General features: G+C 46.4%; 1 protein-coding gene across 1 annotated transcript; it reads right to left on the reverse strand.

The window, feature by feature from the left end:
- Window positions 1–481: 481 nt before the first annotated feature.
- GFRA3 (GDNF family receptor alpha 3) lies at window positions 482–15,032 on the reverse strand. The gene is made up of 8 exons (XM_058541313.1): window positions 14,770–15,032; window positions 9,356–9,670; window positions 5,546–5,638; window positions 3,955–4,267; window positions 1,619–1,722; window positions 1,318–1,452; window positions 836–924; window positions 482–635 (listed from the first exon to the last, which is right to left on the reverse strand). Exons 1-8 carry the CDS (start codon window positions 14,840–14,842, stop codon window positions 546–548), a joined length of 1,212 nt encoding a protein of 403 aa, XP_058397296.1. The 5' UTR covers window positions 14,843–15,032; the 3' UTR covers window positions 482–545.
- Window positions 15,033–15,369: the final 337 nt, after the last annotated feature.

The raw sequence follows: 15,369 nt of genomic DNA on the forward strand, positions 1-15,369 counted from the left end.
AGAAGAAAGCAAGGCCCAAATGTTCCGGCTCTTGATGCTCAAATGCTTTGCAGATTCCCAGGGCAGGACAGGCAGCAGGTTCCCATCCCCCATTCAGAGGAGGAGACAAGGGGGCAGGAGTCTTGCTCCAGCCTTCCTCACAATGGGGAATGTCTTTCTAGGCTGCCTCAGAACACCCAGCCCTGCCTACCTGGAGAATGCAATAGAGAATAACTGATTTGTTAAAGCCTCGGTGATCCTGGTGGGCAGGAGGAAGGGATCAGGAGACAGCTTGGTAGAGCTGGTCACCACCAGCAGATATGACTAAACTGTGGTCACCAAGTCCCAAGGAGGGGCAGCCTGAGTCAGAAGTGGGGGGAATGAGAACTCAGCCAGTGAGCTTCTACTGTGGCCTCATCTGGAGTTGACTGGACGTGCTGGGTGGGGTCAGGGTTGCCACGTTGTTTACTGCGCCTCTTTCCTGATGCTCTCCTTGCCTTACCCCTTGTAGTCTGCAGGTCAGGCTGGGTGGAGAAGAGGGGAAGAGGGCCCCCAGGAAAGTCCAGTTACCAGAGGCTCGGGAGCAGAATCAAGGTAAGTGGGCTGGAGAAAAGAGAGGGCACCCAGGGCTGTGGCCTCAGAGCAAGGTTTTTATTCTGTGGAAGAAATGGAATGGAGTCAGCTCTACCCCCTTAACCATCTCAGCCTCGGGCAAGGCCTATCCCCATCCCCTGAGGTGTCCATTAGAGGTCTATAGTATTCATGACCACAAGGAGGTCACCCCCTCCATCCCCTTGTCTGAGTTTCCCCCAGCTAGTCCGGTAAAGGTATGAGGGTGGAACAGAGGGTGCCTTACCTGGCGTTCCATCATGGAAAAGGTAGAGTCTGCCCAGTCCTGGGAGAAGAGTCGGCTGTGAAAACGCATCTTAGCTGCAATGGCCTCCACTGAGGAGAAGAGAGAAAGTAGATTGGAAGTGGGCAATTGTTGGAGATTTCTCAGGCTCCCAAGGAAGGGAAGGTAATGCCTCAGGAACCCTGGGACATAGGAGGGTAAGCAGGCAGCAGCTGGGAATGGGATATTGTCTCATTTTGCTTGCTTATTCTTTGAGCTGAATAGTGTCCTTGGGGCCCGCACAGGTTGAATAGGCAGCTTGGGGTCACTCAGGGAGTGGGAGAAGGAAGAAAGGCGCAGGCAGGGGGATGTAAGCCTATGCTGAGGAGGGAGCTGCTCTGCAGGAGATGGATGGAAGCAGTGTGGACCACAGAGCTGACCCTGTTCCTCTCCCTGGGTTCAGCTGACCCGGTCACAGCGGCTGAGAGGAGGTGGAGTGCACTCACTGAGGCAGGGGTTCTGAGAGAAGGACCCTTCCAGCCGCTCACACTCCTCCTGCAGGTTGCCACTGCCTCGGCAGGTGCAGCTTAAGGCAACACTGGTGTTGACATTGCTGACAAAGTTGGGAGTCATGGAAGTCCCTGTGGGGTGGAGAGAGGATTGTCAGGGCCTATGCCAACCCCAACTTCAGCTCCCACCCGTTCCCACCTGCCTCAGGACCACTTCATCTGGGTTCAGTCTCCAGAGCATTCTCACCCCCAGGGATAGCCAACCTGTGGGCTCCTTACACATGCTCCCCAGCCTCACCAATCAGCCCCGTGTATGCTCGCAGACATCTGGACTGCTCTGTTGCACACGTCCCTAGGATGTCTATGGGATGGCAGTGGGTTTGAAAATCCGCCAAGCGTGATCTGGAAAAAGGGAAATTTCAAGAGTCCCCACTGAGGGTCAGGCCTGCAGCCTTCACCCTTGCTGCCCCTTTAGTTGACATGCCCATCTTCATGCCAAACCCTCCTCTGCCTTCAGAGCCTGGCCTAGGGCTTCCTTCTTGGTGAAGCCTGCTCCTGTCACAATTAAATGCACTATCAGTCCCCACAGCACACCACTCTGAATTTGGGCTCTACAATCTCTAGTTATGAGATCTCAGCAGCTACTTTAACCTCAGTTTCCTCGACTGTAAATAGAGACAAAAACAGCACTACCTTGTGGATTTTTGTGAGAATGAAATAAGAGAATGCATGTACAGCATTTAGCACAGTGCTTGTACTTATTAAATGTTTAATAAATGTTAGATATTGGTTTTGTTTTTGTTTGTTTGTTTTTTGCTGAGGAAGATTAGCCCTGAGCTAACATCAGTGCCCATCCTCCTCTATTTTATATAAGGGGTGGTGCCACAGCATGGCTTGACGAGTGGTGCATAGGTCCATGCCCAGGATCCGGGCCGGCACCCCCGGGGCCAACGAAGCAGAGCGTGTGAATTTCACCACCACGCCACCGAGCCAACCCCTATTGTTATCATTAACACTCATCCTACAATAGGTAAAGTTGGTTATCTTTGGGTGATGGAATTATGAGTATGTTTTTCTATATATATTTCTGCAGTTTTCCTTACATTTTGCTTTGTGTTAGATTGGTGATTTACTCCTCTGTCATCCCCACTCAATGGCAAACTCCTTGAAGGAAGGAAAAATATCTTAGTCACCTAGCCGAGCACTTGTTACGTAATAGTAAGAGCTACCAGCACCATAACAGGCAGTAGAGCAGAATGGTTAGGAACACAGACTCTGGCTCAGACTTCCTTCACTCCAAACCTCATTAACAAACCTGACTTACTACTTGGGTGAACTCGAGCAAGTTATTTAACCTTTCTCTGTTGTGATTTCTTCACTTGTAAACTAAGGATGAGAAAAAAAAAAACAGCATCTATCTTATAGGGTTCTTGTGATGTTTAGATGATTAATACATGTTAAGTACTTAAAACAGTACCTAGCCCATAGCAAGTACTCAGCAAGTATTAGTATTATAATTATTGAGAGCTCTGACTATGTAATATTTTACAGAAGAGGAAAGGGGGACTCAGAGGTTAAGCATTGCCCAAGGTTACAGAGAAGTAAGTAGTAGAACCAGGTCGCAAAACAAGATTGGTGAGACTCCCACTGTCAACAAATGTCACTTGAATGGATGATAAGTTCAATTTGGTGAGTGTTTTGTCCCGAGAAGGCAGAGGAAAGCCAGATCAGAATTTTTCTGGAGAGTATGTATCAAACACCTTAAAAATCTTCATGTCCCTTGATTTGGTAATGGCACTTGTAGCAACACCTCCTAAGTAATAATTAGATTTGTGCACAAAGATTAATGAACAAGAGTGGTACTTACTGCAGCATTATTTATAGCAATAAAGAAAGCACCCTAAATATCCAACAATAGAGGAATAATTAAATAAAGTATGGGGCATCAATAAAATGGAATATGGTGAGGGCACTTAAAAGTCAAGTTGTCAAAGGACAGTAAATGACAACATAAACACCACCATTTATCAAGCACTTAATATGCACCAGTAAGCTAAGCACTCTACATAAAGCATGTAATTTAACTCTCGCCAGAATCCCATAAGGTCTGCATTATCATCCAGTTTTTACAGAGGATTAAGTGGAATCTTAGGTTAAGTGACGGAATTTTAGGTTAAAGGATGGGCTCAAGGTCACACAGACCCAGGATTTAAATTCATGGCTGTCGGACTTCCAACCCTGTCTTCACCACTATCCCATACTGCCTACCCGAGAAAATGCTCAGGAGATATGTAACGTAAGTGAAAAAAAGCAAGATACAAACATATTCTCATAATGTCAAATTTTGTTTATCTGTATACGAAAAAGACTGGAAGGAAACGCTCCCACAAGTATGGTAGATTACCTTCAGGTGATGGATTTTGAGTGAATTTTTATATTTTCTGAAGTTTTTATACAAAGAAAAAAATATATTCTTTTTGAGAAAAGAGTTTCAGAAAATATAGAAGGTAGCTATGTGGGGAAGTCCGTCCAGGGTCCCAGGGAGGTCAGACCCAGCCCTGCACAGGCAGACGGCCCGGAGGGAGCAGTGCACACAGCGCCCTGGCCCACCCTGCCAGCCCCCCGCACCCGCACCTGCACAGTGGGTCGGAGAGGCAGAGGCGCCGCAGCTCCAGGCAGTTGGGGGCCCCAGACGGCAGTGCGCAGCTGGGGGCTATGGTGTTTCGCCGGCGCTGCCCGCAGCCCTGGTCGGCGGGCGCGCACGGGCACAGCAGCAGGCCCTGTGCGTGGGGCTCCGACGCCTTCTCGAAAAAGGCGCGGAGCTGCGCGAGGCAGGTGTAGCGCTGGCAGCGGGACCCTGAGCACGCCTCCCCGTAGGCCTTGCGCAGCCGGTCACACTTGTCATTAAGAGTGCACAGCATGGCGAACTTGAGGCAGAGGTCCGAGTCTGGGGGGAGAGGGGCACCAAGACACCAGTCCTCTCTGCAAACCTGCAGCCCAGCACCCCAAGGAACCCCCGCAACCCTGTCATTTAACAATACGGTAGTGGGCGTAGGAGGAAAGGGAGGACTACCTCATACAGCCACTCTAATCCAGGGCTTTCCCTCTATCCACAAACTATATCTGGTATTCGTGAGCCTCCCCCATCCCCCCATCCTACTCCTCAGCTTCACTAGGCAAAAAAAGAAAAAACATCTAACACTCATTTTTCTAGGATTCAAGCAGCCAGAAAGCTCAACTAACCCAAACTCCTTCCTCAATCCTGTGCAGTGAGTGAGATCTCATGGTGGAACTCATAACCTAGAGGCCCTACAACATTCTAAAGGACTTTCTGAACTGTCCAAGCAGATGCAACCAAATTCTATTTAGGATTTTTTTTTTGTTTTGCATTTATCTATTCTGCTCAGTTTTAATATCACTTGCCTGTCTTTCATTGATTGATGCTTGCATAAAAGTTACCCATTCTCTGAGTCTTGAGAAATTATGGTGATATTTCTATTAACAGAATATTCCAGCAGTCAGAACAATGGAGTAACTGGAACAGGTTATTCCCAGATTCCTTGCAACTAAGAGTTTGTTATGTATAAATCTTTATGCTTTTATCTCAAAATTCTAATTCTAATATATAGAACTGACTGTACAACAAAACACATCTTTCTCAAAAAGAGAGTGCACGTGTGTGTTCCTTTCCAATTAATGCAACAGCTTCACTTTCCTGAAAAACATGCATCATAGTCCTTGCCAGACAGATGGCTCCCCACCCTGAGTCACCCCTAAGGATTCATACTCTCTCTCCCCATTTTCCCTGCCCAACACCTCGCCCATCCCATTACAATGGTTGAAAACAAGCAATTTCCTAGTCTTCAGGGACAAAAAGTACTTTCCTGGCTGCCTCAAATGAGGATAAATACTCCATTACAGCACACTTTTTCTGGGACCGCTGCCACTCCCACCAAACCCTTTGTAGAGACCCGTCTTTTGGAACCAGGGAGCCCTAAGGGACTCTCTTCGAATGCCTCCCTAATTCTATTGCTCTTCGTTGAGTCTTGTGAGACCAGACCATGCCCCATGGCTCAGACTCCCACGCTGACACAATGCTTCTTTAGTTACTTGGCAGGTGAGTACTCTTCCCCTACAACACCCCCAACTTGGTCCCCCACCAGCCACCCTTCTCTCAGGGTCCAGGCCCAGACCCCACATCCCAGCATCGGCTTGCCCTCCACACCTGGTTTGAGCATGTTCAGTTTGCTGATATTCATTTTCCAGGGTTTTCTGGTCACTGTGTCTTCATAGGGGGAGACATCCAGCTCATAGTCACCTAGAGACAAGGTGGGGAGCACCAGAATCCTGAGGACCGGGCTGGGAGCAGGAGTAGGAGGGGCTGAGGCTGCTGAGTCAGACCTCAAAGCCCTGTGGAGAAAAGGAAAAGGCAGTCTCTACCTAACCAGCTGCAAGCTCTGCAGAGGTGAGAGAAAAAGAGGGCCAAAAAGGTACAGGCTGGGATCGATGAATAAACTGGGTTTAATGATAAGAATAATAAAGCCACATTTGTTGAGCACAGTGTGCTGGGCACTATGGTAAAAGTGGGAAAAAAAAAAATATATATATATATATATTTTTTAGTCTCATTTAATCCTCCTAGAAGCCTTTGGGTAGTTAAGAAGAAACTGAGGATGAAAATGGTTAAGTTACTTGCTCAGGCTCACATAAGCTAATAAGAAATGGAAACCTAGACTATCTGATTGCAGAGTTTCCACTCCTAACTCCTAGACATATTGCCTGCGGGTACATAAGCAGGCAAGGGGGCTCTGTCTTGTTTTCTCTTGCTGTTGGGGAAGGGACTGGACTCCATTCCAGAGCTGACCATTTGCCTATGGAGAGGTATTGCACGCCGAGGAGATGGGAGTGAGGCCAGGTCCTGAATTGAACCTGACTGAGAAAAGCAGAGGAGGAAGAGACGATGATCTCAAAGGAAACACATCTCTCTCAGTCATCCCCATGGGGCTGTGGGCTCCTTAGGGAGACTTACTAGGTCTTATAAAATCACCACATAGTTCATACACATGGTAGGCGCTCAATAAACGTTGGTTAATAAATCCTGTCGGAAGAGAGAGAGGTGAGCTTGCAGGTTTGTCACCCAATAAGCCTTTGTGAATGCATCTTGAGGAGGGAAGGAATATGGATGATGTCAGGCAAACTGGAGAGGATGGTTTGGATACTTGGAAAGCCCTGGAGTTCCCAAGGGAAAAGAGGGAAGGTGAGAGGATCCAGGGGAAGTTCTGAGAAGCAATTAGGATAAAGAGTGGAAAGCAGGGAACAAGGAGTGTGGTAAATCATTTTACTGTTTCCACTTATTTGCTGCTCACCCTGTGGGAGGATTATACAGCCCCATCTGTTGCCATGTGACTTGCAGGCCCCCTGTGAGAGGAGTATACTTCCCCACCCCACTGTCTGGCTGGGCCATGTGACTTGCTTTGGCCTGTGGATTGTGAGCTGAAGTGATGTAAATCACATCTGAGCAGAACCTTTACGAATGATCACATGGTTCTGCTGTTGCTCTCTTCCCTCTACCAGTCTGGATCCCCAAATGAATAAGACAGAGTAAAGACAAAACCAACTCATGGAAGCCTGCAGCAGATGTGTAACATGAGCAAGAAATACATTTTTGTTGTTGAAAGCCAGAGATTTGGGGGTTAGTCAGTTGTTACTGCAGCATAACCTAGCAAATTCTTATGAAAAATGCAATTGGTATCTAGAAGTGGAGGGCTGCAGTTCCAAAAAAAAAGTCTAAAATGTGTGGTATCAGCTTTGGGATTGGACAGTGGATGGTGAATAAGCTGTTACTAGGGGCTGGAAAGATAGCAGCTCCCATTATGCAGTGGCACTTGTTGCCTGCAGTAACTTGGAAGGAAGATGATGCACTGAATGAGCTTGTACTTCAAGGGAAAGAAGTTGAGAAGCAAAAGGTTATTAGTATGTCTTGATTGCTATTGGCTGCATTTGGCAAGGTACTACAAGAAAGATAGAAGCTCAGAGAAGAATTGGCCAGTTTGCAAATAGGGAGGAAAGAGAAAAGACAGAATCCAGAAATTCTAGGACTTGCAGGATTAAGAAATGTAACTGCTTCTCATATTCAAATGGTAAAAGATAAAAGTGAAAAATGCTTTGAGTAATAAGGTCAATTACAACTCAGCCTCAGGGCAAAGACCAATTCAAGTATGTGGCTATCATGCCCTTTGTGGAGAGCTCTCATTGATTACGATGGTATCCAACAGATCCTGCCAGTTGGACAAATGTGCTCAGGGAAAAAAAGACTAAGGTAGTGGCTCTCCCACAGAAGCCTGATAAGGACAAGGTACTCCTAATTAGGTCTAGAAACAGATGCATGTCTTGAAAAGGATTACAGGAAAGGCTACTGGCACATCAGGTGACAGAAATCAAAGATATAAAAAGCAATTAAGTTTTAAGGGAGTTGTACTGCTAAGAGCCACCAGCCTGGATTAAAAGAGATTGTGACTATTTGAGACTTAAAATACCCCAACACGGGTAGCAAGCAAGCTGAGAATGCTGCTTAGTCCCCAAGGAGGTTGTATCTCCAACGCCCTTTTCAGATGCCGCCAAAGAAAATAACAGAAAAGGAAGGACCTCCCAGAGGGCTGGGCCAAGAGCCCTGGAGAACAATGGATAGAGTAACTCTCCCATGGAAGAGCCTTATTAAAGAGCAATCTCTTACTCCCAGGGAAGATGGCCCTTGCAACATTGGTGTAGCAAGACTTCGGAATTGCTATGAATCAATGTCTGCTGTGTGTCTCCCATTCCTCCCCTTTCTAACTGAGAGTGTTTGCTGTGGTTCTCCTGTCCCTGTTCCATTACTGTATATTGAGTATGTATGATAGGCAGATGACTGTCTTTTTTAGTCCATAGGTTTCTAGACGAAGAGGAGCCACATCCAGACCTGATATAAAAATTATCATGAGATCCTAGACTTGAAGCCTGATGTCATGTTCAGACAGAACTGTTAGGGCATCTTCCTTGGAAAGTGGGTAGATATATTTTGCTTGAGGAAGGCAAGAAAATGAATGTTTTGACCAAGTGGTGGACTATGGTAGATTGTATTATTGTTTCCAATCATTTTGCCCTCCCTGTAAGAGTATACATCCTCACTTATTGCCATGTGATTTTCAATGTCTCCTTGTGGGAGCAGTATACTTCCCCTCCCCAGTGATGTCAGGCTTGGCCATGTGATTTGCTTTGTCAATGAAATGTGAGCAGAAGTATTTCATCTAACATCTGAGCAGAAGCTTTTAAAGCTATCACATGCTCATGAGCCATTGCTCATTTCCCTCTGCCATGAGAAGGGAACATCCCAGATAGAGGCTGTACCTTAAGCCTGGATCCCAGAATGAAGAGGACACATGAAACAGCCAACACGGAACATAAGCAAGAACTAAACCTTTGTTTTGCAAGTCACTGTTTTGTTATTGCAGCATAGTTCAGTAAAAGCTGACTAATACAGAGAGGGGTCTCTGGAAAGAGTTAGAGGAAGCTCTTCTCTTTGGCTCTCCAGTGCCTCCCCTCTCTGACTATCTCCTGTTTGGTTAATGAGTATCCTTTCTGTTAAAGACTGGACCAGGATGCTGATGCTGCCTCCCAGTCTCTCTGAACTTATGAATTACATTGTACTTGGAACCTGTTTATGGGTTAAGACCATTTTCCTCCACTTCCTTTCCATACCCTTCTGTTCTAGGAGCTCCCCTGAGCTTAGGTTGGGCTTCAGCCTGGTTCAGAGCTCTGCCAAGAGACAGCTACATGTTGCCAGGTAAGAAAGAGGGAAGTAGGAAGAAGGGAGGGCAGTGTTGTAGGGTCCCAAAAGGATACTGCCAATTCCCCCCTCCACTTCTCACTGATGTCAAATGCAGAGCTTCATTATCATCCCTGTCAGAATCTACCATGTGACCCATATCCTGCAGGATTGAAAAACAACCCCCAAGAGCCATCTCCCCTAGCTTAGGCCACTCTAGGATGGGGGCCTCACCAAGGCTGCGGGCAGGGTGAACGGTCCAGTAGATGTCCAGGCAGGCAGCTTGGTTCTTCATACGCCGGTGGCATGTGCAGCTCATCAGAGAGCTATTCCTGAGGTGCTGTGCGGCCTCCACGCAGTTTGCAAGGACCGAAGGCTCCTCTGCGGGTGATGGGGTGCTTATACTAGAAATGCAGGAATTCAGGTGCTGGTAGGTAGCATTGCAAGTGGGATCAGCCTGGCACTTCCTCCTGGCCTGGATACAGCTGTTCACGAGCCGGCCCTCTTTGGGGAGGGGATCCCCTGTGGGGAAAGAGAGACCAGGTAAGGCTCACATAAGGTCAGAGGAGCCGTCTGGGAAAACCAAGTTGTAAGGTAGGGTGGGGGGCTCCAGATGAAACTCTGGGCAGGAAAGTCTTGGGATAGCACAAAGGCCTTTAGGAATAAGTGGGGAGAAAGAAGTCCAGCAGGAGTGGAGAGTCTGCAGCTGTGACACTGGACAGAACACATCAGGCCCAAGAAGAGATGGAAGTTTGAAGAGAGGCTACTCAGCCTCCTGGAAAGGGGAGGGGAACAGTTGCTTGAAGCTGAGCCTGATGACCCTGCCAGGCACAGAGAAGGGCACCCTGGGCAGAGCTATGCCATGGGCAGGGCTAGCATCATAACCAGAGAGTTGAGAATGTGCCTGGGGGTGCTAAATGAGAGTCAGCAACAACTCTGAGTCTTCCATTAAAAGTCACTTAAAAATACCTTACGGTGGGAACTGGTTGCGCTTGGGGTGGGGAGCTTTTGCTGATTCTGTCACTCAGGAATACCAAGGTTAGTTATAGCTCAGCCCTGGAGGAAGGCCCTGTATCCTAAGATTTAGGGTCGCTCTAAGGGGTAACAGAACATCATCGTTCCCCCAGTTTTTCAAGGCAAAACATCTAGGAGTGACTCTTAATTCTTTCCTTTACATCCTATGTTCAATCCAACAAGTTCTGTCAACTCCACTATGCACTATCAACTCCACTCCAATATCTGAAATCAGTCTACTTCTCTCCACATCTATCACTACCTCCTTAGCTCGAACCACCATCAACTCTTGTCTGAACTACTGTCAAGACTCCTTATTGGTCTCCCTGATTCCATCTTCCAAATTCATTCTCCCATAACATTCAGCCATCTTTTTTTCCCAGCTTCATTGAGATATAATTGACATATAACATTGTGTAAGTTTTAGGTGTACAATGTGATGATTTGATACACATATATATTGTGAAATTATTACCACAATAAGATTAGTTAACATATCTTTCACCTCACATAATTAGTATTTTGTTGTCGTTGTTGCAGCCATCTTTTTTAATAAGTTTTTTTAGGTTGGAAAACATTTCTAAAATGTTTTAGAAATTCATGCAACATAAAATTAACCATCTTAAAAAGTACAATTAAATGGCATTTAGTACATGCACAATGTTGGAGAACCATCACTTCTATCTAATTCCAATACATTTTCATCACCCCCAAAAGGAAACCTGTACCCATTAAATAGTCATTCCCCATTCTCCCTTCCCCCTGGTCTCTGGCAACCACTAATCTGCTTTCTGTCTCTACAGATTTACCTATTCCAGATATTTCATGTAAATGGAATCATAAAATATGTGATCTTTTATATCTGGTTTCTTTCATCTAACACACTGTTTTCCAGGTTCATCCACATTGTAGCATTGCATCAGTACTTCATTCTTTTTTATGGATGAATAATATTTCATTGTATGGATGTACTCCATTTTGTTTATCCATATATGAGTTGATGGACATTTGGGTTGTTTCCACCTTTCGGTTATTGTGAACAGTGCTGCTGTGAACATTCATGTACAAGTATTTGCTTGAATACTTGTATTCAATTCTTTTGCGTGTATACCTAGGAGTGGAATTGCTGGGTCATATGGTAATTCAACATTTAACTTTTTGAGGAACAGCGAAATTGTTTTCCACAGAGGCTGCACCATTTTACATTCCTACTAGCAATGTACTAGGGTTCAAATTTCTCCATATACTTGCTATTTTCTCCATACTCTTGCTATTTTTGGGGGGTTTTTTTGTTTTCTTTTTTTTTATAGCCATCCTCATGGGTGTGAAGTGGTATCTCATTGTGGTTTTCATTTTCATCTCCCTAATAACTAATGATGCTCAGCATATTTTCATTTGCTTGTTAGCCATCTGTATATCGTGTTTGGTAATAAATTTCTTATTGAAGTATAATATACAGAAAAATACAAAATCAAAAATGTACAGTTCAGGGGCCAGCCCAGTCGTGTAGTGGTTAAGTTTGCACGCTCTGCTTCAGCAGCCTGGGGTTTGCAGTTTCAGATCCCATGTGTGGACCTACGCACCGCTCATCAAGCCATGCTGTGGCGGCATCCCATAAGTAAAATGGAGGAAGATGGGCACAGATGTTAGCTCATGGCCAATCTCCCTCACCAAAAAAAAAAAATAAATAAAAAAGTACAATTCAGTGATTTTCAAAGCGAACACACCTGTGTAACCAGACCACCCCCCCCCCCCGATAAAGGATCAGAACATCACCAGCACCCCAGAAGCCCTCTGCCAGTCACCATCGCCCCAAGGAAACCAGTATTTTGATTTCTAATGTTAGAGATTAGTTTTGCCTGTTTTTCAATCATACAACATGCGCTTCTGGTGTCTTGACTTCTTTTGATGAATATTTTGTTTACTAATCAATATTATGTGGGTGAAATTCACCCACACTGTTAAGTACAGTTGTAAGTAACTTATTTTTGTTGCTATATAGCATTCCATTGTGTGAAAATAACATAATTCTAATGCTGATTGGCATTATATGGGATCATCTCTTAAAAACTGTAAATCAGATCATCTCATTTCTCTGCTTAAATCCCTCCAACAGCTTCCATTGCACTTAGGTTAAGATCTAGTTTAGATACCCTGGTTTACCAAGCCTTGTAAGACCTGGTCCCTGCCTACCTCTCTAACCTCACCTCCTAGCCCCTCTCTTTGTCTCCCATTTCCCACATTCCACACTGGCCTTCTTTCTGGTTGCCATTGAACAAGACAAGCATGAACAAGACATCACCTTAGGGCTTTTGCCCTAGCCTTTCTTTCTGCGTTGGAATGCTCTTTCCCCCAATCTTCACATGGCTGGCCACTTCTGATAATTCAGTTTGCAGCTTAAATGTCATCTCAGAAAGGCCATCCCCAACCAACCAATGTAAAACAGCCCCCTAGCTACTCTAAGACATTATTACTCTAATTCTCTGCATAGCACTTATCACCACTTGTTATTTTTTTACTTGATTTTTTATTGATTATCTCCCCTCTAGACTTCCATGTCTGTCTTACTACTCTGTCGCCAGTGCCCAGAACAGTGTCTCTTCTTTGTAAGCTCCTACTATTTAAGAAATAATCAGATAACAGAGACATTCTGTGAGTCACCTCTGTACCTTCTCTGGGCCCCTTCCTTCTACTTACAATTAGAGTCCCAAAATTAGGAGGGGCCTCAGAGTTTAGTTAGTCCAACTTCCTCTTCTAATCACATGATAATCAATTAGGTTACTTATTAAAACGCAGATTTCTGAGCCCTGTCCCAGAACTACTGAACCAGAATCTCTGGTGATAAAGCCTGTGAATCTGATTTTAGCAAGTTCGCTGGAGAGTATGATGTACCCTAAAGTTTGAGAATCAGTGCCATATTCAATGCATAAATACAGGACTGGCAGTACTGATTTTTCCTTTTGCTTCAGTTCCAAAGTGCCTCAGCATAGCATCGTTACTCTTTTCCTTTAAAATTTTGATATTTTGCTCATCATGGATTTTTTTGGTCATTAATTTTGATTTTTAAAAATATTGCATTAAAATATTCTTTACCTTGACTACTGAGTTTTTTGGCACCCCCTTCTCTCACCTCACCTTAGTCCCAGCTCTGCCTAGGACAATTTACTTCATTTTTCTGGACCTTAGTTTCCCAAACGTAAGATGAGGAGATGGGATTAAACCAGAGTTTCTCAACAGAGGGAATAGGGAAGAGAGAAGTTAGGACACTTTTGGGGGTATATCAGAATTTCCAAAGGGAATGAGTGGTTCACAAAAGCATATTTGATTATTTTATATGTGGAAGATGAAAAAGAAAGCTTTTGAAATTTCAAAAAATATTTAAGGAAGGTTTGAGATTATCCTTACCAAAAGGGGGACATGGATTTAAACAGTTTGAGAAACACTAAATGTTTACAACGTTACTTCTGGTAGGCACCAAATGAGTGCTTGCTGAAAAAAATGTAGCAGGTCCACGTCTCATTGCTTTAACTGGACTAAATATTGAGCCATAACAATTTTCAAAAGTAAACCTCTCTAATTTGTTAGCTGATAGTTCACCAAGTTTGAGCAGCCATGGATTTAGAGGCATTGCAGCTCCACAAAAGAAGGTGGGGGCCATGTTAAATTTCATCATAACAGGGTGGAGCTTGTTCCCCTAAATTGATTAAGGTGTCTAAATTGGAGGAAGGTGTTTAATGTTTACCCCTGATCCTGACATGCAGCCATACCATTAGGGTTAGTGACATTTCCTGGGCAGTCAAATCAGATCAATGATGTCTTGCTGCCCTGATTTAGTGATGAAGTCAGTCTGCACAGACCAGTCCTTTCCCTCCTTTCTTCCGTATCTGTCTCACAGTCAAGATTGCATTTCTGTACTACTACCTTGTGGACAGAGGTCACAGGGTCGATGTGTGGTCACTGCCTCAGGATTCCCTCCAGTCAGGCTCTGGGCAGGAGCCCGATACCTGAAGAAGAGGTTTGTCGGTGGTGAGCAATATTCTCACAATACAACCAAATAATGATGTTGGCAAGTTCTGGGGAGCAGTTTACAACCCTAATTTGTGACAAGTCAGTTCTACCAAAAAACTTCTCTTTCTTCATCGGTACCTAGTGTCCACTTCCCCAGTCCTTACAGGAGGTGGAAGAGTTGAAGCCCATGTCGAGCAAAGGGCAGTCCTGCTTCTGATTCTCCCTGCCTCCTAAACATGCTGTCCTCATAGTGGCCTGGCTGCGGTTGTTCCGTGACTGTGTAGACGCACCTCAAGACAGAAGAGGGGACACCGAGCGTGTAGACGCACCTCAAGACAGAAGAGGGGACACCGAGGGCGAGGACATGCTTGGGTGCCCTGACCATTGCCAGCACTCAATCTACAACAGTTAATGTACTAGGCATGGAACCCAGCCCCTTCCTGGCAACCTGGGCTTCCTCCTCCAGTTGCCCAGGCTCGTACAGACGGGACGCCCGGGACCAGGCAGCTGTGCGGTATGAGCCCTCTCAAGGCAGCGATGACCCGGGCCCCGCCTCCACGCTCCCATCGCCCTCCCCCTAACGCCCTGGCCGGAGCGGGCTCCATGTACGCACAGACGACACTCACCGGCTCCGAGCAGCAGCAGCAGCAGCAGCAGGAGGACGGGCGGCGGCGGTCGCAGGCTCGGGGGGCGCGCCATAGCGGGGTGCGGACGCCGGGTGTCCGCCCCCGGGGGCGCTCTGCCTGTGCGGGCGCCGCGCTCCCCTCGCTCGTGGCGCTGGAGCTCTGCGAGCGGGGCTCCTCCGCCGGCGCCTCCCACCGGCGCCTCCCGGCCCTCCTCACGCGCGCGACGCCGACACTCTCCCACTAGGGTCCTGGGCGCCGCCCTCCAACTCCGAAGCGGACGGACGCACGCTGCTGCTTCTACTGGACCGAGAAAGGGGCGGGGGAGGGCAGGCGCCTGGGAAGTGCTCTACCCGATCGCGCTGACCTGCCGTCTGCTGCAAACTTCCTTAGAGGAGGAACTCTTCCCAAGACATTGTGGAAGCTGCGGCTGGAGGCTCACCATCTCAAGGGTGCAAATATTTATCAAAAAAGCCTGCTTTTGGGTGCCAGCCCCGTGGCTTGGCGGTTAAGTGCGCGCTCCGCTGCTTGCAGCCTGGTTGGGATCCCTGGCGCGCACTGACTCACCGCTGTGGCGGTGTCCCATATAAAGTGGAGGAAGAC

This window comes from Diceros bicornis, chromosome 1 (assembly GCF_020826845.1).
Source record: "Diceros bicornis minor isolate mBicDic1 chromosome 1, mDicBic1.mat.cur, whole genome shotgun sequence".
In the NCBI taxonomy this organism is placed as follows: Eukaryota; Metazoa; Chordata; class Mammalia; order Perissodactyla; family Rhinocerotidae; genus Diceros; species Diceros bicornis.